The sequence below is a fragment of the Peromyscus eremicus genome, unplaced genomic scaffold, assembly GCF_949786415.1.
Source record: "Peromyscus eremicus unplaced genomic scaffold, PerEre_H2_v1 PerEre#2#chr22_unloc_1, whole genome shotgun sequence".
Lineage (NCBI taxonomy): Eukaryota > Metazoa > Chordata > Mammalia > Rodentia > Cricetidae > Peromyscus > Peromyscus eremicus.
In genome coordinates this window covers 6,840,211-6,867,287 of record NW_026734286.1, presented here as the reverse complement: position 1 = coordinate 6,867,287, position 27,077 = coordinate 6,840,211, and the positions used below count along the sequence as shown (strand labels likewise).

Below are 27,077 nucleotides of genomic sequence, written 5' to 3'. Positions count from 1 at the left end.
TGTGTTGATTTCACCCAGAGGCCACAGTTGGCTGAGGAGCTGGTTCTTAGTGACAAAGCTGTTGTAACTGCCATCACAGTTACCTGGAGTTGCTTTCTACCCCCAGAGCCTGTGCCCTACCTGCCTTCCCACAGTAGCAGCCATGTCACTGTCCATGTCCCCAAATGTCCTCACATTCAGGGACATCAGGACCACACAGCAAGCAACCCCTCAGCCTGTCCTGCTTGGTTCATCCTTGCTCGATAGTTCCTCCTAACCCTGAATGATGCTTAGATACCAAAGCGCTGTCTGCTGGGCTGCGTGGGCAGAAGCATGTGACATAGCATCCGAGCCGTGCGGCCCTGCCCACTGAGGCACTATCAGCATTTTTTCCTTTGAGATGTCCTTTCTTTCACTGGAAGTCCAAGTCGCTCACCACGTGTTGGCATCTCAGGTCCTCTTCTGCGACGTTCGAGGGCTTGGTTAGGACACAGGCTCCAATTGTTGCCTGGTGCTGGCCACCACTGTGGATGGACGCAAGGCTTGGAATCCATAACCCTGCCCCAGACTACAAGGAGTCTTGGAGTCATTGATGGGATTGTTCCCCTGTGGCCCTAGTGGCACAGGTCCCTTCAACCTGAGATATGGCTGGGAATGTGCCCAGAGCATTGTGCTCCAGCAGGTCAAGCCGCTCTGGTGCCCTTGTCCTCCTAATGATCTTTGCCATACCCCACATGAGCAGGGAGCAAGGCTCAAAGGCACACTTTGCTGTCAGCCTTAGCCCTGAGGAACACCATGCACTCCACAGAGCGTAGCAGTGGGCTTTTGCATTTCATGGCTGGAAGTGCTGCCTCCAGAAGGCACAGGCCCAGCATGGTGCTCACACAGTGCCCTAGACTGCCTGGGTGGGTGCATTCCTCAGCAGCCCTGCAGCCCAGTGTTCCACCAGACTTGCTAGATCTACTTGTGAGGAGCGGATGTTGGATTCAGTCTTCCAGGTGTCTGGCCGCCTCGGGGAGGGCCAGCTGTGTTCTTGATTGTTTGGATTCATTTAGAGTACAGAGTAGTTCATCCATTAGCTGGAGCTGTGATCACACCAGACTATACAGTGCATCACTGGCCCAAGGGTACCCCCAGTCTGGTTTTCCCTGTTTTGAGGATTTATCATATTTTTACAGATGTGTGTGCATGTGAGCACAGTGCCCATGGAGTCTCTCAGTGTCAGATCCTCTGCAGCTGGGGTTAAAAGCATTTGTGAGCAGCCATATTTTTTTCTTTTTTTTTTTTTTTTTAAAGAATTATTTATTATGTATGCAGTATTCTGCCTGTATGTATGCCTGCAGGCCAGAAGAGGGCACCAGATCTCATTACAGATGGTTGTGAGCCACCATGTGGTTGCTGGGAATTAAACTCAAGACCTATGGAAGAGCAGCCAGTATTCTTAACCTCTGAGCCATCTCTCCAGCCCGCAGCCAGGGCTCTTAACCACTGAGCAACCCAGGCTGGCTTCAACTCTTGATCCTCCTGCCTCAGCCTCTATGCAACCATTCATGGATGTAGGCAAACATCTGTACAAGAGGCATGCAAACTTGTAGAGGAACAGCTGCCTTCCCCATGTCGAAGACCAGTGGGCTGTTTCCTCATGTGGGGTCACCCTGGCTGCATCTGTCTTCCCCAGAAGTCCATAAACTGGCCAGGGATTCTCACAGCTGCAGGAGCTGCCAAGTCTTAGCCACCGGGAGAAAGAATGCCGAGAAAGTGGTGTTCAGTTGGTTCTTTGAAACCAAAGTTGAGCAGTCACTCAGGTTGCTGTGCGGTGCTGCTGTTGGCAGTTTTTAGATGGGGGTGTGGCTCCTCTTAGCACAGTTTGCAGCCATAGGCCCTGGTGTGAACACTGTCACTGGGAATTGTCCAGGACCGTGTGTGTTGGGTGTGTGGGTCAGGATGCTGATAGGCTGTATTTTGTGCAGGTTGGCTCTGGGGACATGGATGGCTTCCAGGCAGACACAGAAGAAGATGAGGACGACGACACAGACTGTATGATCGTGGAAGTGCCAGATGTTGGGAGTGATGTGCCAGAGGCTCCCGTGCCCGCTCCCACTCTTTGCAAATAACTAGTGTCAAGTTGAAAGACCCAGGGACTCCTGGGTCAAAGTGATCTGGGCTGCGGGGAGCGGAGTGCAGGCTCCTGGAGCGCAAGGCTGGTGTTGGGCATGGCCTGGGCGGTGGTGGCCACGCCTCCCCTCAGCCTTGTAGAGCTGCTGAGGGAGGTGGGGATTGGCACTAGCAACAGCCTGCTCACTATGACACCTGAGCAGCCACCACCAGACATGAGCCTCCTGCTGACTCCCGTGTAAAGAGCACTTTGTCCCACACCCCAAGGTGTGGAGTCTAGAGGAGGCCTGAGCAGTTACTTCCAAACCGTAAAGCCCCCAGGGCTGTGTGCTAATCTACCCTTCTTAGTTAAGCATTATCGACAGCTGATTGCTGTTGTCAAACACCTGCTAATGAATTGTGCCAGGGACACTGAGGCTGCTATGCAGGCCCTGGGCAAACGTGGACATGTATAAACTTATTCTACCTGACCATGTCTGTCTTCTGTCACAACTGTCATGTTACACTAGTGTGTGTCCTACCTGTCCCCTGAAAAGGTCCTGGGCCCAGCCAGAGCTTGCTGAAGGTATCCCCAGCAAGATGGATGTGTCCCTCCAAAAGAAGCCCCTAGGGCCAGACTGTTCTAGTGTCCTTTCCAAGGGACGTGCCATGGCTAGCCTGTTTCACTCCTACCACGTGCACTTTGGTGAGGCCCTTGTTCTGCTAGTACCACAAGAGGCTGCTTAGCCTGGACCTGGTTGGCTGTAGGGCATGACAGACCTTGTAGGATTTCCTGCTGCCATGGTGAAGCCTTGTGTGGCTTTGATGAAACACCAAGACACTGGGTTTAAATAGCCTGTTTATTTGGGTTCATAACTTAGGAATTACAGCTCCTTGCTGCCAGGCACCTGCCCCTCCTGCTGTCTCCAGCCCAGGTATGGGGCAGACTGCCTCCATCCACAGCCTGTGAGGCCTGTGCCCATGCTAAAGACCCATTCTGCCAGAGGTGCCCATCCCAACCTGTGCTGGGCTCCCAGCGACTCCACACTCCTCAGGCCTGTCCCTGCAGCCCAGAGGATTTGACTCCTGAGATGGGACCCTGTTCTCAACTCTACTGCCGCTGGTGTCTTTTCTATTCCCGGGGGCTCGGGGAGAAGAACGGGTTTGGGGGACAGCATAAGACGGAGCTAGCTGGGCCAAGCCTGCTTTATTCAGGAGAGCTGCTCAATTGCTGCGAGCAGCTCCGGCCTCAAGACCGACGTGGCGGGCTCCGCTCCTGCGGCCCTCATGTCCTCCAACACGGAAGCGTCCCAGGAGAAGGTCAGCAGGGCAGAGGGTACCTGCAGGGCAGGCAGAATGTCACCTGGGGGTTATGACACCACCCCCAACCCCATGGCGGCTGTTGCTACACCAGACTCCCCTCAGACAGGTAACCTATCCCCACACCACCATCTCCATACAGATCCCTGCAGTCAGCTCTTTAGGGGTACCCTCCCATGTTACAGGGGGAAACCAAGACACTGAGACAGTACAAGCCCACCAAAGGTCACAGCCCCAGCTCACCAGCCCACACTCGTTGAGGGCCAGGGCCTCATCCTCCACCAGCTTCTGTCCACCTGAGGCCCGCAGCTCAAAGGGCAACCAGTCGTTCTGCAGCACCTCGCGCACGAACTGGAAGAGCACGGGCAGCCGCTCCCGGGCGTAGAAGGTCCCTGTGGGTTACAGCACATAAGCTAGATGGTACAGCCAGCCTGCCACCCACCCTGGGCTGGAGGCCACGAACCCTGCAGCAGGCAGCCATCGGGCAGGCGCACACGCAGTAGGGCGTAGGTGTACTTGCGCAGCTCCCGCTGCTCCTCCTTCTCCCGCATGGCCTTGGTTCGCAGGGAGCTCAGCCGCTCCACTGCCTCGGTTCTGCATGGGGTCGAGTGTGGTTAGGCTGCCACCTCAAGAACTACCCCCACGGTCCCCTCCTCACATGGGCCTACCTGAGTCTCTGCTCACGCTTTACCTCCTCGGCTGTGAGGCTAAAGAAGTCAGCAGGGAGCTCAAAGTGTGAGGCCAGAGCCGAGGGGCGGAAGACGCGGCGCTGCCGGTCCAGCATGGCACGCACTGGCTCTGCACTCAGCAGCTGCTGCTTGTACTGCTCCAGGCTCTGCGGCTGCGCCCGTGCAGTCTCACCCAGCACATAGAACTCCTCGGAGCCCTCTGCAGAGGGGTCACAGCTGTCCCCGTGTCCCATGCACCGCACCACACCGCCCCCTCCCATCTGCCTGACTGGCCTCACCCTGATCTGGCACGGGCAGTGTCAACTTCTTGAAGCCAATGGCCTCGAAGAACTCATGGGTCCCCTCCAGGCAGTTGATGCGCTCCTGGAGATGAGGCACACATACATCACCCAGGCCCCATGGCATGGACCCCCTGCACAGCTGGGATTGATACCATCTAAGGATAGCATCGGCCATCATGGCTGTGTGGCTAAAGTTAAAATACTGCTGTGGGCACAGACTGGGATGGTGCAGCCACAACCCCTATGTCCGCATTTGTAGGACAAATGTCACAGGGTGACTTCTCAAGGTATTCAAACTAAAGAGGCCACTCCAGGGAGCCAGGTCGCCAACTCTAGTGGCTTTCATAGACCCAACATGCCTATGGTCCTGAAAGTCAAGATCCTATACTCAATTCAAACAGTGCTTGTGAGGTGGCAGGTAAGTGTGAAACCGGTGTTCCATCCCAGGACCCCCATGGTGGAAGGAGAGTCAACTCCCACAGGTTCTCTTTCACCCACACGTAAATTAAACACATGTATGAGAAGAAAGATGGGTGGTGTGCTGCAAGCCTGTATCCTACCACTTTGGAAGCTGAGGCAGGAGCATTTCCGCCAGTACTGGGTTAAGTTGAACTACATACTGACACCTGGTCTCAACAGTAAAACAATCACAGACAAAATACAGGCAACACTGCAACCCACTCCATGGACCCTGGGCCAGCCTGGGACTGCAGCACACCTGGAACACCTTGTTGTGCAGCTTGATTTTCTGGTACTTTTCCTCCTCTGGGTGCAAATGGATGTTGTCCAGGTACCTATGGGGGTCAGAGGCACATGCAGGTAACCGCCTAACCTCACTCTTCTTCCACCCCTGGGCCTCAAACAGCCAGTGAACCTGGTGCCCACAGCACAGGAAGGACTACCCCCAATGCTCAGGCCCCTCAGGTAAACTAAGGCTCACTTGGCAATAGTGTCCACTCCCAGCTTCACTCGGTCCCGGTCTCTGTTGAATGTATGTATCTTCATGATGGACGCGGCCACAGGGTCCGTGGAGAAGTGCTGGGGGAGAGGAGGACATGTTGAGGACCCCACAAGACTGCATGGGAAAGGGCAGAGGGGCAGCAACCGCAGCTTTCAGCTCTCAGGCCACTGTGGTGTAAACTGAGGCAAAGCTAGCCATGAGTGCTTGATAGAGGGCAAGGAGCATGCCTTCAGTGAAGGCCAATTGTGCCTCTTCTACAATGAGGAAAAAGCCAAGCAGGAAGAGGAGACAAGCATGTCCCTTCAGATGTCTGGGGCACTTGTAAACCATAGCACCTGGCTGAGGTCCCCATAGCTGCCAATCATGTAACTCCCAGCTGCTGCGAGAAGCCGGTACCATGGTAGCTACAGTAGGTGTCAGGTAGCAGAGAGGGACACAAGCCTGCCATTAACACCAGCAAACCTGAGTGGCTGGTATGACGCTGGAACTGTATGGGCTGTGGGATAAGGCAGCATTGGAGTTGCCAATCATGAGCTATGGTCAGAAGACCCACAAATGGGGAAAACCAGACAGTTCTCAGAAAGATGAAACCATAAGCCAAGGTATGTGAGGCCTCTAGCTGCAGGGGAAGGCAAATCTGGAGTCTACAAGGAACCAGCCTTCCCAACCTGGATTTTTCCCAGCAAGGCTTGTGCTGGACTTCTGAGGCCAAAATTCAGGACAGAAATGCACACCTAAGCCAACACAGACTGTCAGAGCTGGCTGCAGATGTATGCATATCCCCTTGTTCCCAGATTGGGGTGTGTGTATTGCACAGGCTGGCCCAAAATTTGCAATTCTCCTGCCTCAGCCTCCTGAGTCCTAGGACAATAGGGGTGTACCACCACATCTGACTTTCCTCTATTTTCTGAGTTTTCTATACTCTAGGCCTCATGTGCTGATAGGGCAAAAACAAGGGGTCAGATCCTGGGCCATCAGAGTACTTGCCAAGTGCTGCGGTTTGAGTAAGAATGGCCCCCATAGGCTCATATATTTGAATGCTTAGTCACCAGGGAGCAATATGAAAGGACTAGAAAGATAAGGATTAGGAGGTGTGGTCCTGTTGGAGGAAGTGTGTCGCTGGGGGTGGGGCTTTAAGGTTTAAAAAGCCTTTGCAGAGATGGCGCACACCTTTAATCCCAGCACTCAGGAGGCAGAGGTCCATGGGTCTCTGAGTTGGAGTCCAGCCTGGTATACAAATTGAGTTCCAGGACAGTCAGGGCTACACAGAGAAACCCTGTCTCGAAAAGCAAAACAAGAAAAGCCCATGGCAGGCCCTATCTGTCTCTTCCTGCACATCTGGACCTTGTAGCACTCAGCTACTTCTCAAGCACTATGCCTGCCTGCTGCCATACTCTGCCATTATGACGACAGACTAAACCCCTAAAACTGTGAGCCAGCCCCAATTAAATGCTTTCCTTTTTAAGAGTTGCCTTGGTCATCGTGTCTCTCCACAGCAATAGAACAGGGACTAATTCACCAGGCTTGATGGGCATCTGTGGTGCCATGCGTCCAATGGTTCAGGCCTGATGCTGGAGCACAGGTCACTCACCGATAGGATGGCCTCCTTGATGTGGGCATCCCGCTGGTCCCTCCTCAAGGTGACACCTGTGAGCGGGCAGATGAAGTACACACCAGGCACTGCCAGGTGGGGAGAGATTTCTTCTTTGGGTTCAGGTACCTGAAGACAAGACAGAATAGGAGGCTCCTGCAGCTGGACACACAGGCCCACGGCCATCACCCCTCCTTCCAAGGGTCTGTCCCCCCACTGCCGCCGGTGCTGCTCACGCCAGGCTCTGCAAGAGGCTCTCCCTCCCGGGCAGCAACTGCCTCCACACTGCCCCAGAGCACTGGGCAGTCCCCAGCAGATACCGTACCAAGTTGGTCCCGGGAGCCCCTGGGCTGTTGCTGGAGGTGGCTTCAGCCTGAAGTTCCTTTCTCACTGGGAGTGGGAGGGTGTAATGGGGAAAGAGTGAGGACCTCAGCCTGAACCCAGAGGCTCAGCCATACCCATCGCCCTCCATGGGGGTGGGGGGACAACACTGGCCTGAGAGCTAACAGCCCTCCCTGCCAACGCTCCAAGGAGTGGAGGGAGACCTAGTCCTTGCTCTTCTACTCCAAGTCCCCATCCAAGGACCACCCGTGTCACCTGTCTCACCTGGACACAGGGCTGCCTTCTCTGGACGTTTACTCTCACCCCAGGTGCCACCTGGAACAGAACTCACCCTGGTTCCGGATGGCGTCCTGAGATGCGGGGCCCCGCGCTCGGGGCTGCTTCTGTTCCAGCCGGGCTAGGGCAGCAGCAGCAGCCATCTGTGCCTCATCAGTGGGGCCCTGGCGAGGCTGCCGGAGGGACACCTGTGGTGACTTTTCTTTGGGGTTCTTCTCCCTAAACAGACATGGGGACCCGAATAGTGTACTGGGGCTCCCATCTTGCAAAGAGGTGCAGAGACACTGGACCTCCAGACACCATCCCCTCCCTGTCAGGTCCTGGCCTGAGGATCCCGTCAACCTCCACCATGGGAGCTGCCCCACTATTTGTAGCTGGACCCCTGGTTTGCCCACCTCCCTTCTAGCCCCGGCCTACAGGCCTCCTCCTGACCCCCAGCTCCTGGTTGTCATGGAGCCCACCTTCCATACTTCCTTGTACAGTCCTATAGACTTCTCTCTGGAAGCCTGTAGCTGTCCATTCTCCACCCCACCGCTTCCGGGCAGCTCCAGGATCCCACTTGCCACTCACCCAATCCTCACCTCCCTCTTCAGCACACACAGCTCTCCGGGACCTCCGATCCTCCTGCGAGTATCCCAGCTACCAGGGACCCCAAAGACATGCCACCTCCTCCTCCCAGAGTCTGCTAGGTGCATGCACCCCAACCACTCATCAACAGTCTGGGGTTCTCTGGCCTCCACATTCCTCCAAGACCCTCCCACTACCTCTCCCTCCCCAATCCCTTCCAGAGTATCACATCCCAGCCCTGCCCTCCCTCAACCACACTGGACACCACCTGCAAAGGAGTCAATCTCTCAGTCTCCCTTCTGCTCTCAACACCTCCCTTCGGTCCCGCCCAGGCCCCGCCCCCCCGGGGGGTCTTCCACCCCGCCCCTGGGATCGCCCTGCCCCTTCTCACCAGCCGGGACCAGGTGTCTCCAGGCCTGAGACCACCACTCCTTGCCCACCGGCCCCGCCCACCTCCACTACAGGCGCCCCGCCCTCCTCTTAGGTCACGCCCACACCTCCCCACTTCGGCCCCGCCCACCTCGCCCCGCCCTCCCATCGGCTCCCACTCAGCATTGCCTGTAGGGTGTCCCAGGCACCCCGCCAGCCCTTCCCGCTTCCTGGTCTTCGCCGTCCCCGCCGCCCAGCCCGCGTCACGCACCCCGCGGAGTCTGTGAGCTTCTGGCCGGGCCCCGCGCTCTTGAACTTGATGTCAGCCTTGATCTCCTGGAAGAACTTCTTCATGGCGGCGGCGGCCCGGCGGCGAGGGCCGCGGGGCGGGGGCGCAGGGCCCGGGTTGGGAGGAGCAGGCGGCCAACCACCGGAAAGAAAATATCGCGGCGCCGGAAGTCCCGCCGCGCGCACGTGACAATAGCCTCGCACGCACCTCGCGGGCGAGGCGCCGCCTTCCTGTCTGCCGACGCCGTTGCCAGGGCAACGGGCCCGCCTTCCTCAGGACCTCCACGTGCCGCCAGGGGGCGCGAGAGAACACCACAGCCACCTCGCAGCCTCGAAATGTACCCAGCCCTATGGAAACCAGGCTAGATGTCAAGAGTTTAAGGCCAGCCTGGGCTACAGAGAAAACGAGTGTGATGGGAGCATGAAATACCTTTTGGGAGGTACTAGGGATTGGTGCAGGCGAGGTCAAAGCTGGCTCGAACTGCTCTACGGGACGTACCTCAGTTGGTCCAGCGCTTGCTCAGCATGTGTGAAGCCTGAGTTTAATCTCCTGCAACACTTCCATCTGGTGTGGTGCGCACATTCAACAAAAAAGATGGATGCTATGGGCTCAGGCATTGTAGAACACCACTATTCATGTAAATCTGCATCAGGACCACTGTGACTATGTGCAAGAGACCCTAAAATCAAATACTTTACTGTCGATGGTCACTCATTAGAAAGAGTGGAGTGGGCCACAGGACGCTCACTTGAGATTCCAGCCGCTCCCTCCCGCACCTCCCGGCAGGCTCTGTGTATGTATTTCTGACCTAATTGCACACGGCCTTGTGGTCTCTGGAGCTACTGGAGTTTGCAGTCAGTGGACCGAGGTGGCAATGAGCAAGCCTTCATCTGTGCTGGTGTGAAACTGTCCGGGGTGCAGCTTCTTTGGTGCTATCCAGGCTCTGTTAGTAATCTCACTGTTTTTGCCAAGATGCACGAAGTTAAGGAGATGGAACAACTTGGTGACCTCAAGGAAACAAGGGACCCAGTGACTGGAGGACAGCAGGGAAGTCATTTATTTAAGACAACTGTGGAGGACTCTGGTCCAAGAACTACAGTGAGACAGGAGTAGAGCACCGTGAGGAAGGCAGCTAGGAAGTACTTAGTAGATGTTCCAGGACATGATGCTTTAGTCCTTTGGGGGAAAAAAAAAGCTGGGTAGTGATGGCACTCAGCTTTAATCCCAACACTCATGAGACAGAGGCGGCAGATCTCTGTTTCTAGGCCAGCCTGCTCTACAGACTTCCAGGACAGCCAGAGGTACACAGAGAAACCTTGTCTCAAAAAAAAAAATGGGGGGCTGGAGAGATGGCTCAGCGGTTAAGAGCACTGGCTGTTCTTCCAGAGGTCATGAGTTCAATTCCCAGCAACCACATGGTGGCTCACAACCATCTGTAATGAGATCTGGTGCCCTCTTCTGGCATGCAGGCAGAACACTGTATACATAATAAATAAATCTTTAAAAAAAAAAATGTTTGTAGATATATGCTTTTTTGTTTTGTTTTGGGTGTTTTTTTTTTTTTTTAATTTGAGGCAGGGTTTCACTGTGGAGAACAAGCTGGTCTTGAACTCACAGAGATCTGCCTATCTCTACCTCATGAGTGCTGGGATCATGTATGTGCCCCACCAAGTCCCCCAATATATATGTTTGAGAGAGGACATCACGTAGCCTAGGCTGGCCTTCAAATTCTGATCCTTCTGCCTCTACCTCCCAAGTGTTGAGATGACAGTTATGTGTCACCCCAGCAGAACAAAGGTGTGTGTGTGTGTGTTGTGTGTATGTATGCATGCAGTATATGTGCACATATGGTATGTGAGGGTGTGCATGTCCATTTTCTGTGCAAAGACCAGAGTGGGACAATGGGTGGCCTCACCTTTCAGTTTACTCCTGGGAGACAGGGGATCCATCTTCTGGCCTCCTCAGGCACCAGACATGCAGGTGCATACATACATTCAAGCAAAACATCCATATATATGAAATGAATTTTTTTTAATTTAAAAAATGATACAGTATGAAAATAAAAACGGAATGAATTACTTGTCCCACAGGCCTCAGGTGAAGGAAGAAGGCTAGCTGGCTACACAAAGCTGTCCTCTGACTTCTATACATGTGTTGTGGCATGTACTTGCAATCCCACACATATCACACACAGATTTTTTTTAATTTAAGAAATAAAAATAAGGCCAGGCGTGGTGGCATACATATTTAATCCCATGACTCGGGAGGCAAAGGCAGGAAGATCTCTGTGAGTTCGAGGCAAGCCTGATCTACATAGATTTCCAGGCCAATCAGGGATGCTGCATGAGATCCTGTCTCCAAGTAATAAAATAAAATAATACAAATAAACAAGTTATAAAATTCCCAAGCATAAAGATGTTATGAATATAAAATGGAAACATGTTACCTATTATAAACAACAAAAAAATAAACATACCAAAATTTTTAAATAAATCGAGAGAAAAAAAAGATTAAAAAAAAATAAACCGAGAGTCTGCCCCCCTCCCTTTCCAGACCCGCCCTCTCTGGAGACCCGCCCCTTCCCCTACCAACTCTCGGCGGGACTTTGATGGGCCCCGTTGAACCTGTTCTCTTGTCAGCCATTGGTCGAGGTGTAGCCAATGAACTTCATTCTGTTAGGCTGTCAATAATCCGTCTTCTACGCTGATTGGATACATTTTATCTGATGTCATCCAATAGCTTGTACAGTATGGTTGTTTAAGTCCCGCCCTTCCTAGGCCCCGCCCCATCGCTTCTTGCTACTGGTTTCCCTCTTCCTTTCGCCTCCACCGCACCCAGTGACCCCAGAGGCCACGGCCACATCCCGCTCTTAGGCCCCGCCCCCTCTCCTATTGAAGCCCCGCCCTGTCTCAGTGCCTAATTAATCTAATCCCCTTCACCCCGCCCCAAATCCTGACCGCGTCCCACTCGAAGCCCCGCCCCACCATTCCTCTCTAGGCTCCGCCCTGTAGCCCCTTGGGCCGCTGGTCTTTTACGTCCCACAACCTCCACCCCGCCCACTGGCCCCTAGGCCACGCCCTGAACTTCTGCTCCGTTATCCAATCCCGTTAACTAACTCTGCTCCAACCCCTCCCTTTATTGGTCCCCGCGCTTCTCTGTGGTCATGAGCGACGGCGACGGCGGCCCATGGCGAAGGGAGGGTGGGACTTCCGGGCGCGCTGAACCCAATAAGTAGGCGCCGGCCGGCGGCCCGTGCGGACGCCTCCGCCCCTCAGGCGTCCGACTCCCGCCTCCGGCTTCGCCTCCCACCGCCGCCGTTGCTGCTTCCCGCGGCCTGGCCCTCCGCCGACAGCATGCCGCACGCCTTCAAGCCCGGGGACTTGGTGTTCGCCAAGATGAAGGGCTACCCGCACTGGCCGGCCCGGGTGAGGCCGCGCGTGGACAGGCCCGGCGGAGTTGGCCGCCCCGAGCGGAGGGGCCGCGGGCGCGCGCAGGGAGGCTGGAATGGAGGCCGAGGGGAGGCTGAGGAGAGGTTGGGGCTGCGGGCTGGGGCGGCTGCACTGTGGCTCTCTGGAAGCTGAGGATCGCCTTCCTCAGGGACCACAGTGCCTGGGGTCTGGAGGGTCTTCGGGGCGGTCCCTAGTCTGAGGGACTTGTGTTCTGCGGTTCCGGATCCCGGCCCTGAGACCCACGGTCCCTCGGGGCTAGGGTATGGCAATTTAGTCTGAGTGACCTGCCTGGTGAGGTCCTGAGCCTCAGAGACGCACAGTCCTGCAGGGAACGGCTGTGGTGAGCTATCCTTGACCTCAGGAACCGGTGACACTGGGTCTGGGGTCCAGGACCTGAGAGACCAGTGTACTAGAGTCTAGAAGTGCGTTTGGGGGATCCAGAATCGTGGAGCCTGGGGGGTGTAGTGGGGAGTCGTGGGGCCTGAGGGGTGTAGTGGGGCCCGAGGGCTTCATGGGCAACTTGGGATTGGAGTGGAAGGGCCAAATGATGGGAAGAGTCATTCTCCCAGGAGTTAAAGATGATGTGATGGCTAGAGGAGTAAGATGCAGCCCCAGAGGAGGGGACCCCATCTCCATTTAGGTCATGGGAGGAGAATGGGGACAGAGGTTGGAAGAAGTCTTTTCTGGGGACCTGGAGCCAGGCCCTTAAAGGGACTTAGTGGGGTGGCTCACTTGGGAACAGGCAACTTCAGGCTGGGGCCAGGGGCTTTAGGGTTTCCTACTGGAGGAGGCTGCGGCCCAGGAGTGTAGATGTTTGGAGCTTGGGGTGCACAGGTTGTAGAATTCTGGCCCTGGCAAGAGGGCATATACACAGGGACCCAAAGGCTTCAGTTGCCCCCCAGGACTTAGGGCAGGGACCACTCCAAGGCTGAAGTTGTCATCCATGTGGCAGGACTGAAGGAATTTTGGGTTGTGCAGATTGTGGCTGACGTTCCAGGCCCTGGTGCACAAATCCGGTTGCATAGAGACAGAGTTTTGTTGCCTCCAAGTCTTAGTGTAGAGGCCAAGGGTGGCTGTGTCTTCATGGGGGGACTGCATGGGGGTGGAGGTGAAAGGCCAGACAGCAGGGAGTTGCCATGGGGATGCCCAAGAGCAAGCTGAACGGGAACCAGCTCAGGAGGTGGCTCCTAGGTCAAGACCAGAGAGCTGTTGGCTTTCTGAGGTGTGAGACCATTGGGAGAGGCAGCCAGCCAGTCTGGCTTGAGGATACTTGTACGTACAGTTTACTGCATCCAGCCACCAGGGACCAGAAAACTAGTAGGACTAATGAGAAGTGAGAGATGACGCTGGGTGCAGGCCAGGAAGGACCCAGCAGTCCCCCAGGTGTTGGGGAGGTGGGTGGGTAAAGCATCACCCAGCCCTGGGAATCCCACTGTGAGAGGGGAAACTGAGGGGCAAAACTTTGCAGTCGCCCCTGCTCTCTCTAGTCTAGCTCTGCTCTCTGCGAAGCTCTTGTGCCCTCCCCCTTCCCAGCCTCCTCCAGCACAGAGAGAACATTTCCAAGCACCTGATTGGAAGGGAAGGGGCTGCTAGCCTCCTGTGGGGAGGTGACTGACAGCTGCCGGAGCCCATGGGCTTGCATGAAGAGGGTGGGACTTCCGGGATGCTCTGGGCCTTGCTCCTGCAGCCCACCCCCCATCCTCTGCATCCCTGGAACTGCCAGCTCCACCTCTGGGGCGAGAGCAGACCTGACCTTTTTGCAGGAGGGGCGGTTGTGGGGGAGTCCTAGAAATGGGGAGAAGCTGAGCCTATGCCCACCCCTGGGGGCTTCAGGGGACCATACTGGGCCTGGCTCAGGTTAAGTACCTGTCAGGGAGCCCAGCTTTCTTCTTGGTAGAGAGAGAATCACTGTGAGTGGCAGACAGGCAAGCAGGGAGTACCTTTAATCCCAATGCCCACTGCTTGGGAGGCAAAAACAGTCTGAGGCCAGCTTGGTCTCCATAGTTCCAGGACAGTCGGCTACATAGCGAGACTGTCTTAAAAAAAAATTTTTTTTTTTAATGCCAAATTAAGGGGCTAAGGAACTAGTTTAGTGGGCCTAAGTTCAGACCTCCAGACTTGTGTTTGGAAGGTGCTCTGTCTCCCCAGGGTGTGCTTTTCCCCCCAAGTAAGTGGAGGTTTCCCCGCCCTCACCAGGAGCCCCCTAACCACCTGCCTCTCACTACAGATCGACGACATCGCCGACGGTGCTGTGAAGCCCCCACCCAACAAATACCCCATCTTCTTCTTTGGAACACACGAAACGTAAGTGTCCACCCCACAGAATGGTTTCTTTCCCAGGGTGCCCAGGCTCACCTGGACCTGGCCTGTGGTTCCTTCCTCCAGGGCCTTCCTGGGACCCAAGGACCTGTTCCCCTATGACAAGTGCAAGGACAAGTACGGGAAGCCCAACAAGAGGAAAGGCTTCAATGAGGGGCTCTGGGAGATCCAGAACAATCCCCACGCCAGCTACAGCGCACCTCCGGTGAGTGCCTGGCGCCAGTGGGCAGTGGGTGTCTGGGGGCCCCTGGGGGTGGGGCTTCCTCAGACGCTCCAGGCTGCTTTTTCGTACCCTTCAGCACTGTGGATGCTGTGGATGCTGTGGATCAGGTCTTTCTTTGGGGTGGATATGCTGAGCCCTACAGGGTGTGGACCAGCATCCTTGGTCTCTGCTCACTGTATTCCAGGAGCTACCCAGGTCATTACCACAGGTGTGTCCAGATACTATCCAGTGTTCACTGGGTAGATACTGGGGTGCAGACGCATCTATGGTGGGGACCACCATCTAAGGATGAGCCTGGGTGTTCAGAACAGGGTGTTACAGGTCAAGGTAGATGCTTCTCTAAGGTGAAAGGCTTTCTTTGGCTAACCCCGTCCTCTGTCCCAGGACTCTCTTTGTGGATTGGGTAGGGAAAGTTTGTGAATGTGAGAGCTCCTCATCGGGGAGGAGAAATAATGCCAAGAGTCGCAGAGATACCATCTCCGGGGAAGTCTCTCTGGGGAGAGAAGGACTTTAAGTTGAAGTGAGGACTCAGCAACTGCTTGCCGCCCAGCCTGATGACCTGAGTTCCATCCCCAGTACCTACATGGCAGGGAGGAAAACTGGCTCCTGTGTGTAACCCTCTGGCCCTCACACGGCAGACTAAGCAAATGTAATTTCTAAAATTGAAAATTAGAAGTTGAAACTGATAGCCACTGTGGACGCCTGGAAGGGGTGCCCATGTGGGTGTTCTGGAGTGAGATGAGGGTAGAGGTGTTGGACTGCCCGGGTCCTTTATTCTGCTGTTACTGCTGCTTTAGGGTTTTGTTGATGTTGTTTCTTTGCACATGTGTGGTGTGTGCATGTGCACATCTGTGCATATCTGAAGATGGAGGTTGATATCCGTGTCTTCCTTGATCACTCTCCACCTTAACATATTAAGCCACAGTTTCTCATGAGCCCCTAGCCCATTCAGTTGGCTGAATAAGTTCCAGGGATCCCCTGATTGTGTACTATGCACCTGGGCATGCAAGTGAGCTGCCTGACATCTCTGGCGACTCGGGGAACCTGAATTCAGATGCTTTTGCTTGTACAGTAGGTGCTTTGCTGGCCGAGCCATTGCCTCATCCCCTGCCCTGGAAGTTATCACGAGAAGTAGCAAGGTAGCATCGGCTTGGGAGGGCTGATTGTCCAGTTGGGAGGTGGCCAAAGGGAGCGATCACACAAGCCAAAACTTGCTGTTAGTGAAGAAGGGCCACCTAGGTTTGCTGATAGTGAGCAAAGCAGGAATTGATGAGGGTCAGTCCTCTCCTTGCCTTTGCTGGTAGAAACCCAAGTCTTCTCATAGAGTCTGGTCATGGTTGGACCTTGAGATTTTTTTTTTTTTTAAGTGAATAAGAGATAGTTTATTATGGAACCATTTTGAGTGACCATGGCCTAGGAATATGAATTTAGGTTACCCCAAGTTCCATGTTCCAACATGGGAGTAGTTGCATGCAGTTTTATAGTTTTACAGAACAAAGAAAGTCATAAATCAAAGCAAGTTTAAAATACGTTGGTGGGTACATCAGAGAAATTGCTACAGCAAGGTGGCTGGGGGAGCTTTTCTATATGCTGTCTGATGACATTCTCCTTAGCTTGTGGGTTGGTGAATTCTAGTGGTCTGCTAAGTTGATAGATTTTGAAAGGTTTTCATCGGTTTGTCATGGGGTGTTGCAGGGTTCACACTGCAGGTGTCTCCTGAGCACTTCTGGCTCAGCTGCCTTTGTTGAGGGTCTGGGGACATTTTACTTCTGTTGTCTGTTCTATGTGTGCAGAGTAGAGTGGCCCTTTTTGTGCGTCTCTCCTCGGTTCTGCTTGGGCAGGGGATCTTGAAGTTGAATGTGTCATGATCTCTCCTGGTGCTCGTTTGAGTGCGCTCTGGTTACACATTTTCAGAGCCTGTTGCCTGCTGGTGAATCATCACTATTTAATATTTATTGGACACCCACAGCTTGTGGGCACCATGCAGACAGATGTGGTCCTCAAGGAAACAAGACTTGAACATCAAGTGCTGAGACCAGCCGGTTCTCCACATGCCCCCAAAACAGGACTAGAAGCTCTGAGAGCCCCTGGCTGCCCTGTGGTTCCCAGGTGCCCTCAAGGGGGACATGAGTGTGGAATGTAGATACCTACAGGCCTGTCCTCTCAGCATTCAGAGATGCTGAGGCAGGAGGATCACAAGCTTTAGGTTTGCTTGGGTTACAGAGTGAGTACAGACAGGGTCAGCCTGGGCTATACACAGTGATACCTTGAATTAAACATAAGGAAAGAAAGGAAGGATTCCTGGGCCACCCTTGGAGTGGCCCTTCCAGGCATTGTTGAGATACTTTTGTTTTGGTTTTTTTTGTTTTGGTTTTTCGAGACAGGGTTTCTCTGTGTAGCTTTGCGCCTTTCCTGGGACTCACTTGGTAGCCCAGGCTGGCCTCGAACTCACAGAGATCCGCCTGGCTCTGCCTCCCGAGTGCTGGGATTAAAGGCGTGCGCCACCACCGCCCGGCGAGATACTTTTGATACAACATGTGTATGCAGGCCTTCAGACAGAAGCATGATTTTATGGGAAACTGAACTGTCTCTTTTCCCTAAATTTTAGCTTAGTTTTACAGTCAGACAGGAATCCAGACTTGACATTCAGAAAGAGCACTGTTCTGTGAGGAGCCGTCCTACCTCCTCACCTCCCAGTTACTTTGTGTTGTTTTCTTTCTCAGATAGCCCTGCTGCAGCGCCTTTGTATTTCACAGAAAATCACACAGAGCTTTCTTTTCTTTTTTTTTTTTTTTTTTTTTTTGCTTTTTCGAGACAGGGTTTCTCTGTGTAGCTTTGCACCTTTCCTGGATCTCGCTCTGTAGACCAGGCTGGCCTCGAACTCACAAAGATCCGCCTGCCTCTGCCTCCCGAGTGCTGGGATTAAAGGCGTGCGCCACCACCGCCCGGCCTCTTTTCTTTTTTTAAGATGTGTTTATTTTTATTTTATGTGTATGAGTGTTTTGCCTGCAAGTATAGAAGTGCACTAAGTGTGTGCCTGGTCTCTGAGGCCAAAAGAGGCTGCCAAATCCCTTATGAGTGCTAGAGATTCTTTTTTTTTTTTTTTTTTACCCCTCACTTTTCTTTATGACACATACTCCCCAATTTCTTCTGGTCCAAAGTTCTTTGAGAACATTCCATCAGCCTTAGTCAGTCATAGAGTAGACAGAACTGACTCAGCCATCCTGTGATTGGCACCGCAGATAGCATAAGTTTTAAACTGGCTATTAAAGCTTCCTGTGACCTTGTCAGCCTCAGCCACATTCATCTGAATACATACATGGTCCTTGGCACCAATGATGTGTTAACTCAAGGAGTGTTTCCATGGAATGTACAGGTCTACAAACTCACTGGCATTGTTATGTATGTTGAGTGCCCACTCCAGATCCAGTGAAAGCACAGAAAGGAAGTGGCTTGTCCCCCGGCAGCAGTACTGGGCCAGGTGCTGGGGTTTGAACCCAGATCCTCTGCAAGGACAGCCAGTGCTCATAACCATCTCTCCAGCCCCAGCTTTCTTAAGTGTTGGTTCAGAGCTTTGCAAGCTTAGCAGGGATCCTGGCCATTGGTGCATGCTGACAGCTCAGCCTCCAGCTTTTGGGGGAGTTGTTTGTGAGTGGTGCACATGCGGAGGCCAGGGCAGAATGTGGGGTATCATCCTCTGTGACTCTCCACTCTGTTGCTCTGAGACAGAGGCGCTCTGCACTGGAGGCTGCTGGGCTGGCTGCTTGGTGAGCTCCTGGGAGACACCTGTCTCAGTCACAGACCTTCACAGCTATGGCTTCTCACATAGACACAGGTCCTCATGATTCCTGAGGAAGGGCTTTTATCCACAGAGCCTTCTCTTTCAAATCATCTTGGGTTTTGTTGTTGTGGGTTTTTTGTTTGTTTGTTTTTTGTTGTTCTTTTGAGATAAGGTCTTACTATGTAGCCCAGTCTGACCTCAAACTCACTAAAAAGGATGGCCTTGAACCCCTGATCCTCCTGTCTCTACCTCCCAAGGGCTGAAATGACAGGCATGTGTCACCATCCTACCCCGTCTCTTCCCTCTTCTGGCCAGGATGCCAGACAGTAGCAGTGCACTTAGGACCACAGTGCCTTTCAGCCCTGCTGTGGTCCTCAGTGGGGAATTCTTCATTATATGTCTAGACACCCAGACAGTTTGCTTGGGCACCACGAGGGGCCCAGCTAGGCTCTGAGGCCACTGAGACTTAAACCAAGCTACTCAACCATAGTGTTTTTTTTTTCCTTTTAGTTTTAGTTACATGCATGTGTGTCTCATTGCATTTCTGAAGGTCAGAAAACAACTGTGGTAGTTTATATTCTCCTTCTACATATGGGTTCTGGGGAACAAACTCAGGTTGCCAGGCTTGGCAGCAAGCACCTTTACCTGCTGTGCCCTTTCATTGGCCCTGATACAGTTTTTCAGGTGGGGAAAACTGGCTCTCTAGTAGGGTGGTGGATTTTGTACATCAGAAGGGCCCAAGCAGCACCCTGGCCTGGCTTGAACTTGAGTTTGTACCTGTCCTGCCTCAGCCTTGCAAGCACAAGATAACAGGTATGGGACCCGTTGTCATTCATGGCTGTAAGCCAATGACCTTAAAGGGGTCCCACTGAGCTGGAGAGACAGCTCATTTGGTAAAATGGTTGTCGTGAAGTCAAAAGGACCTGAGTCTCAGCCAGGTGTGGGGCATGCTGCCCCACTGGGGAGGCAGAGGCAAGGGGATCCTTTGAGCTCCCACCAGCCAGCCTCACCACCTCAGTAAGTTCCAGGCCAGTGCAGCCTTGCCTCATAAAGCAAGGTGGCCATCTTCTAAGTAGCAACAGCCAAGCTTGGCCCATTCTAGGCATACCTGTTTTTCATCATTCTTGTTCAGTTATATTTTGATTATGATGTATATAAACACACAACACACACACACACACACACACACACACACACACACACGTTGAGGTCAGAGGACAACTTGCAGTAGTTGATTTTTTTTTTAACCATGTGGGTTTTGAGGATCAAACTTCAGGGCATCAGACTTGGTGGCAAGCACCTTTACTCACTGAGCCATATCACTAGCCCTATAATGTTTTTGGTTTTTTGCCATGCATCCCAGGCTTGACTCAGTCAGGAACCTCAGCTCAGCCTCTCCTGATGCTGGGATGAGGAACAGAAGCCTCAGGCCTGGCTTCTGTCCAGGGCTCTCAAGATAGTTAGCAACACATTAGGCTGGGTGCAGAGCACAGGCTCCTGATGCTAGGCATGTTCCTTCCCTTCTGACTGGCACCTGTGCCCACAGGCTACTGAAAAGGAGACACTTGATATAGAATCCCACTCCAGAGGCACTCAAGCCCTGGGTCTCTGTACCACACCTATATGCTGTCTTGCCTCTATGTCCTGCCTGACCGTCAGGGTTAGGGACAGTGTGAGGTCAGCACTCAGTGAACACTGGGCATAGCCATTGTCTTAGTTAGGGTTTCTTTTGCTGTGATGAGACACAATGACCAAAAGCAACTTGGATAGGAAAGGGTTTATTCAGCTTACACTTACATATCACTGTTCCTCTTAAAAGAAGTCAGGACAGGAACTCAAATAGGGTAGGAACCTGGAAGCAGGTAGATCTCTATGACTTCGAGGCCAGCCTGGTCTACAAAGTGAGTTCTAGGACAGCTAGATCTGTTACACAGAGAAACCGTGTCTTGAAAAAACTAAACCAAAACCAGCAGACTAGCTATCACACCACCTTCTGGAATACACAACTGGTCTGGACTGCTCTGCTGTGGTCACTTCTTAATTCATCCAGACAGACACTGAACACCATCTGTTTTTATTTTTGAAATTTTGAAACAAGATCTTACTATGTAGCCCAGGCTGGCCTGGAATTCATGATTCTTCTGCCAATCTCTTGAGTACTAGGAAGACAATTACGTGCCATGATGCTCAGCCTTGAGGAGCAATGTTTTGTTGGTGTCCTGTTGTTTTGGAGACAGGGTCTTGTGGCAAGTGCATGCCATGGTGCAAGTGTGGAGATGAGAAGACAGCCTTCCCTTCCACCTTATTTGAAGAAGGGTCTCTTGTTCTGCGTAGGCCAGACTGCCTGCCAGCTCCCAGGGATTCTCCTGTTTCTATCATGGTAGGCATGCCTTGATTATAACTTCCATATGGGTCTGGGAGTTGGAACTCCAGTCCTCACGCTTGCACAGCAAACACTTTTCTCCCCCATCCATGATATCTGTCCACTGCCCAAGCTTCAAGGCCACAGTGGGCCTGGGCTGCAGGTCTCATGCTGACCTGCTGAGTTGTGCCCTCTTTATGCCCTTGTCCTGCAAGATCAGGACACCCTATACTCTGTGCCATCCATAAACAGTGGCTCTCCATGGTGTGATATTGCCCTGTCCTTCCACGCTCACCACGTGGCATTGTCTTCTTGGGAAGGGGACCTGTGCTGTCATTTCTAGGGTGAAAGGAAGAGAGGGTAGAGTCAGAGTCTCATACCCACTGTGGGTTTGGCGTGTCTTACAGTCCACACAGGCCCTCGTTTTTCCCTCTCTGTATGTTTGGTTTGGGGTTCACCCTACTTAAGCATCACAGTTCAAAATGCTTCAGGCAGGGCTGTGTCATAGCTCTTTGGCCACATGTGAAGCTCTTTGGCCCTGTGATAAATGGAACAGCTGGGCTGGACCAGCACCTGGTTTTCACTTGGTGGGCTCATTAGCCTGGGCTAGGGTCTATGCTGAGGACTCAGCCTCTGCTCTCAGTTGGGAAAGATACAGGACTTTATGAAGACCGCTGAAGAGCTGCTGCAAGCCCTCCTCCCGCCTTCCCTCCCTCCCTCCCTCCCTTCCTTGCTTTTGAGACAGGATTTCATATAGCCCAGGCTAGCTTCAGACTCCCTTTGTAGCTGAAGGTGACTTTAGACTGTCTTTGCCTCTCACGTGCTAGGTGATGAGTCTTACCTTTGTTTCCATGCTTTGGTGTGAATTGCCACACTTGGGCTCAGGCTAGGAGACCTGGACTACTTCATCTCCCTTTCTGGTCTCCTGTCTCCTGTTCATTTCTGCTCTCATCTGTGTCTGCCCATCAGGGCTCCTGGGATCTGCTCCATGGCTTTTTCTCTCAGCTTCTGCAGTCCCCCATCCACTGTCCTTCATGCCCACTACAGTCACCCCAAGGTAGTATCTTTTTAAACACCAGGTTCTTAGATTTACATTTATATCTATGTGCTGTCTGGTTTTATGTCAGCTTGACACAGCAGAGTCATTTGGGAAGAGCCATACAGATTGGCCTGTAGGCAAGCCTGTGGTGCATTCTCTTGATTGAAGATTGATGTAGGAGGGCCCAGCCCGCTGTGGATGGTGCCATCCCTGGGCTGCTGGTCCTGGGTTCTATGAGAAAGCAGGCTGAGCAAACCAGTAAGCAACACCCTCCCTAGCCTCTGCATCAGCTCCTGCCTCCAGGATCCTGCCCTGCTTGAGTTCCTGCTGACTTCCTGGATAATGAGCTGTAAGCTGAAATAAACCCTTTCTGCCCCAAGTTCATTTTGGTCATGGTTTGTTTTTGTTTGTTTGTTTTGTTTGTTTGTTTGTTTGTTTGTTTGTTTGTTTTAATCACAGCAATAGAAACCCAGTGGTGGTATATACCTTTAATCTCAGCACTCAGGAGGCAGAAGCAGGAGGATCTCTGAGTTTGAGGCCAGCCTGCTCTACAAATTGAGTTCCAGGACAGGCTCAAAAGCTACACAGAAACTCTGTCTCAAAACCAAAAAAAAAAGAAAGAAAGAAAGAAAACTACAAGTAACATAAGTTGGTATCAGGAGTGGGGTATACAAATACGACCATGTGTTTTGGGGAGGATTTGTGGTAGCATTTGAATTTGGGCTGAGAAATCCATTGAGTGCTCAGAGCTCAGTGGACTTTTCTGTGGGAGCCTGGAAGATAAAAGTGTTGAAAGCAGTGCAGATGATGGAGGCCTGGCTTCTGAAGTTTTGAGAGTCCTTTAAGGATTCTATTGGGCTGTTCCACTAATGTGAAACCTTTGCTTTGCTGGGACAATCGATGCTGGTCAGCTGGGGCTAAAGAATCAGTAGTGATGGAGGCCAGCTTCCCTGAGGTGAAATCTGGGAAGTGTTTCTTCAGGGTTAGCACACAGAGGCTGTAGTTCAGAGGGGACTGAGCCTGCATCTCATGCAGGCAGCCAAACTTAGTCCTGTGCAAGAGTCCCCCAGGTGGTGCTGCTTTGAAGGCCTGAAGAGATCTTGGAGAGCAGCTAAGGCTTGGCACTGTGAGAGGCCAGGAGAGGCCACTGGTGAAGGTGTAGTCTCAGTTGTAATAGAAGCCCCAGGATTGAAGGGTCACGCAGAGTGACTGAGGCTTGGCACTGTGTGGCTGGGTCAGAGTACTTGAAGAGCGCCCACGAGAGGCCCCTGGTGAAGGTGCAACTCAGTTGTAGAGACCTCGGTATTTTGGAGATGACAGTGCCATAGGATGAATGACCAAGGACAGCAGCAGATGTGGAGTGGAGCTGGCTGTGTGTGTTTCAGATGGTAGAGCCAGAGAAGCCACTGCCAAGGCCTTGGCAGCTCAGTCTCCATTGAGTTATGCATAGCCAGAGTTGGGTTTGACTTGTATCCTGGTTCAACCTATTTAATCCCACAGCTGAGAGACTTTGGATATTTTTGAGAAACTTTGAAAGAGACTGAATTTATTTTGTTTTTCGAGATAGGATTTCTCTGTATATCCCTGGCTGTCCTATAACTCACTCTGTAGACCAGGCTGGCCTTGAACTCACAGAGATCCACCTTCCTCTGCCTCCCAAGCACTGGGACTAAAGGTGTGCACTACCACTTCCCAGAAAGACTGAACATTTTTTTTTTTTTTTTTTATGAACTGGAGAGAGTAAGGTCAGTAGTCTTTTTTTTCCCTTGGAAATGGGACAGTTGTGAGCTGCCATGTGGGTGCTGGGAATTGAACCCGGGTCTAACCAGAAGAGCAGCCACTGCTCCCAACCACTGACTCATCTCTCCAGCCCAAGACTGAACATTTTTGTTGTTTGTTTTTGTTGTTGTTTTTTGTTTGTTTGTTTTGGAAATAGGGTCTCACTATGAATGTCTGGGTGTCTTGGCATTTTCTATGTAAACCAGGCTGGCCTCAAACTCAGAGATGTACCTAGCCGGACTTCATTGCTCTGTGTAGCACTGGCTGTCCTGGAACTCACCCTATAGACCTGGCTGGCCTCGAACTTAGAGATATGCCTGCCTTTGCCTCCTGAGTGCTGGAAATAAAGGCGTGTGCCACCACGCCCAGCAAGGATAAACTTTTAGTGTTTGAATTTTTAAAGACTGTAGTACTTGTAAAGTTATTTACATTGTGATGTTAATATTAACATATTAGGAAAAGTTCAATAGTGATGTGTTTGTGTGTCAAGTTAACAAGAGGTCAGTTGTGCTGGGTGGTTTTATGTCATCTTGGCACATGCTAGAGTCACTTGAGAAGAGGAACCTACCTCAGTTGAGAAAATGCCCCCACCAGATTGGCCTGTGCATGGGTATGTCTTTGTGATATTTTCTTGATTGATGATTTATGTGGGAGGCCTCACCTACTGGGTGGTGCCACCCCTGGGCTGGTGGTCTTGGGTTCTATCAGAAAGCAACCTGAGCAAGCCATGAGGAATAAGCCATTTAAGCAGCACCCCTTCATGGCCTCTGCATCAACACCTGCCTCCAGGGTCCTGGTTTGACTTTCTGCCCTGTATGATGAACCACAAGCTATAAGAGAAAATAAGCCCTTTCCTCCACAGGTTCATTTTGGTCATTTTTGTTTAGTTTTGTTGTTGTTGTTGTTTTTACTGCAGCAATGAAATGTATGGTGGGTGCTGCGTGCTGCAACACTTGGGAAAGTCAGGTGATAGGTTGTGGAGTTGGTTCTCTCCTTCCACCATATGCATCCTGAGGCTCAAGCTCAGGTCTTCAGGCTTGACAGCAAGTGCCTTTACCAGCTGAGTCTCTCCCTGACCCTTAACACTAGATTCTTAGGTGTATAAGAATGATTAGCGTTGGGCGCTAGTGGTGTACACCTTTAATCCCAGCACTTAGAGAGGCAGAGGCAGATGGATCTCCGTGAGTTCGAGGCCAGCCTGGTCTATAGAGTGAGTTCTAGAACAGCCAAAGCTACACAGAGAAATTCTGTCTCAAAAAAACAAAAACAAACAAACAAAAAAAAAGAATGATCAACCCTCTGGAAGCAAAGGCTGATGGATCTCTGTGAGATCAAGACCAGCCTGATGTAGATAGTGAATTCGAAGACAGCCAGAGCTACATAGTATGAGACCCTGTCTCAAAAACAAACAAAAAAGAGTGGTCGGAGCTGTTTGTGTGGTCTGGGCCTGCAGCCCAGCCGGGGGCAGCAGGAGGGTACCATCGGGTAAACTGTGCTCTCTGCAGTTTCTGTTTAATGGTGTTGGTGTATTTGCAGCCGGTGGGGCTTTCACCACAGTGTGACTGCAGCACCTTCCACTGCACAACTCGGTGGTACTTACCCTGCCCTCGGCACTTTGCTTTTCCACCCAGATCCACCCACTCTAGACAGAGGCCCACACTGCAGGGCCGCCGCCATCCTGTGTAGTGCAGGCTGGCCTAGAACTATAATGTAGCTGGGACTTTAGGCCTGCGTTGCACACTGGTGGCCATGCTAGCTATGCTCTCTATCTCTGGCTGTACCGCATCTTTCTCACTCCTTACTTGATGCAAGTTTGAGTTCTTTCCAGACATGGTTCTTGAAAAATGAGCAACTGCCCCCATCCCACCCCTACCCCGACCCTCAGGCAAGCAGTCATGTGGAATGACAGTGACAGGGGTTCAAGTACCGTGCCAGGGAGGTCCAGTACTGTCACTGCTTTTACCTGTCGCCTCCCCTTAGACAGCTCCCTGAGGCCCAGACCAAGTCTTACTTCTAGCACATAGTAGGTGCCCCATAGTGTGCATTGGATGAGTGAGGGGCAGACTGAACACAACTGGGGCTCACACATTCTCCCTGTGCCCTGAGGCTTGTGTCACCTGCCTACTGGTTTCAGAGCCTTGGTAAGCCCATGCGTGAGCTGGCTACAGCCTCATCCTCAGTCTCTTTGCCTTACTGCCTTCTCTCTCTGTGCCCTGACATCCCAGCCTCTTCCTCGTCGAGAGGACCCTCACTCCCTCGGGCCGCTTGTGAGCCCCACTTTGTCCACCCTGCTCTCCTCTTGGCAGGCCTTCCTGAGCGCCCAGTGCAAATCCTTCACTTCTTGGTCCTCACAGCTATGCAGTATTTTCTGTCCTCCTGGTCACTGTTTAGGAGCCTTGTGTGGTCCACCTGTCCCTAAGTCATCAGCTCCTAAGTTGAATAGGAGACCAAGCTGCAGTCACTGTTCTATACAGAGCCTGTGGTGTGGCTGGCCTGTGGCTGCTGCCCGAGTGGGCATTGTGAGGGTAATGAGTTTAGCAGTACCCTGGAGGCTGGATTTCTTCTCATAGTACTAGGGAGCTTGAAAAAAAGCCAAGCCAGGCCTATTTGGTCAGGCCTGTCATCCCATCATAACATGAAGGCCAGCCTAGGATGGATAAAGTATGTTCCGGGAGAGCCTGGGCTTCATAGTACCATATCTAACATGGAAAGTAAAAAGAAGGCTGGGGTTGTGGCTCAGTAAGATTGTGCCTAACATGCATGAATCCCTGTGCTCTGTCCCCAGCAGCACACACAAAAACAAAACCCACAGTTTTCATGAGCCCTTGCTGTGGTCTACACACTACCCTGACTTCACATGACAGCTCTATGCCACCTTCGACAGCCTCATGGGTTAAAGCCGTGATCTCCCCTTGCTTGCATGGAAACTGAGGCACAGAGTTAAAACACTTACCCTGCATCCTAACATCTGATTGCCATGCCCACCATAGACATCGCCATCTTGGCCCTCGTGCCTGTTTCCCAGCTCATGAGTGAGGTGGCCAGACCCTGAACCTGTATTCCCAGTGTTAGATGCTGTCTGCCCAGTAACCAGGGGCTAGGAAGTTTACCTGGCCCCTTAGTGACATGTGTCTGTCACCCCAACCATAGCCTGTGAGCTCCTCTGACAGCGAGGCCCCCGAAGCTGACCTAGGTGGTGGCAGTGATGGGGACAAGGATGAAGAGGCCCGGGGGGTCATGACCGTGACAGCTGTGACCACCACAGCCACCAGTGACAGGATGGAGAGCGACTCTGACTCTGATAAGAGCAGTGACCACAGTGGCCTGAAGAGGAAGACGCCGGTCCTGAAGGTAGTATAAAGTGGGT

General features: G+C 52.5%; 3 protein-coding genes, 1 long non-coding RNA gene and 1 pseudogene across 8 annotated transcripts in view; 2 read left to right on the top strand and 3 right to left on the bottom strand.

Annotated features, from left to right (window-relative positions):
• Window positions 1–2,564, top strand: part of Chaf1a (chromatin assembly factor 1 subunit A) — a 28,816-nt gene extending 26,252 nt beyond the window's left edge. The window contains exon 14 of the mRNA XM_059251870.1: window positions 1,950–2,564. Coding sequence (XP_059107853.1) covers window positions 1,950–2,093 — 144 coding nt within the window. The 3' untranslated portion in view covers window positions 2,094–2,564. The remainder of the gene's footprint in view (window positions 1–1,949) is intronic.
• Window positions 2,565–2,919: 355 nt separating this feature from the next.
• Window positions 2,920–8,933, bottom strand: Ubxn6 (UBX domain protein 6). Of its 2 annotated transcripts, none has more exons than XM_059251876.1 (11): window positions 8,741–8,933; window positions 7,589–7,752; window positions 7,241–7,305; window positions 6,916–7,044; window positions 5,304–5,401; window positions 5,082–5,157; window positions 4,361–4,445; window positions 4,062–4,281; window positions 3,857–3,987; window positions 3,637–3,785; window positions 2,920–3,413 (listed from the first exon to the last, which is right to left on the bottom strand). In XM_059251876.1, the coding sequence occupies exons 1-11, from the start codon at window positions 8,821–8,823 to the stop codon at window positions 3,285–3,287; spliced, it is 1,329 nt and encodes a 442-aa protein (XP_059107859.1). In that variant the 5' UTR covers window positions 8,824–8,933; the 3' UTR covers window positions 2,920–3,284. The 2 variants fall into 2 exon arrangements, with proteins under 2 accessions (XP_059107859.1, XP_059107860.1); XM_059251877.1 differs by lacking the exon at window positions 8,741–8,933 and adding an exon at window positions 8,492–8,602.
• Window positions 8,934–9,792: 859 nt separating this feature from the next.
• Window positions 9,793–12,015, bottom strand: LOC131900589 (uncharacterized). Its single transcript, XR_009376252.1, has 2 exons — window positions 11,383–12,015; window positions 9,793–9,934 (listed from the first exon to the last, which is right to left on the bottom strand). It is a non-coding gene; the product is annotated as an uncharacterized LOC131900589 (long non-coding RNA).
• Window positions 11,551–27,077, top strand: part of Hdgfl2 (HDGF like 2) — a 21,911-nt gene continuing 6,384 nt past the window's right edge. For 3 of the 4 annotated variants that reach the window (XM_059251873.1, XM_059251872.1, XM_059251871.1), the window contains exons 1-4: window positions 11,552–12,183; window positions 14,435–14,511; window positions 14,593–14,731; window positions 26,861–27,061. In XM_059251873.1, the coding sequence (XP_059107856.1) occupies window positions 12,112–12,183; window positions 14,435–14,511; window positions 14,593–14,731; window positions 26,861–27,061 (489 nt within the window). In that variant the 5' untranslated portion in view covers window positions 11,552–12,111. Of the gene's footprint in view, window positions 12,184–14,434; window positions 14,512–14,592; window positions 14,732–26,860; window positions 27,062–27,077 lie in introns of all 4 variants that reach the window. The other variant, XM_059251874.1, reaches the window with a different exon arrangement.
• LOC131900400 (small ribosomal subunit protein eS21-like) lies at window positions 17,874–26,710 on the bottom strand (annotated as a pseudogene).

Excerpts from the sequence above, each read along its gene's own strand:
- Ubxn6 (XM_059251876.1), bottom strand. The coding sequence starts at position 8,823 with ATGAAGAAGTTCTTCCAGGAGATCAAGGCTGACATCAAGTTCAAGAGC. Across the intron at positions 7,045-7,240 it reads GGGCTCCCGGGACCAACTTG|GTACCTGAACCCAAAGAAGA; the intron begins GTACGGTATCTG and ends TCTTGTCTTCAG. Across the intron at positions 5,158-5,303 it reads GGAGTGGACACTATTGCCAA|GTACCTGGACAACATCCATT; the intron begins GTGAGCCTTAGT and ends TGACCCCCATAG.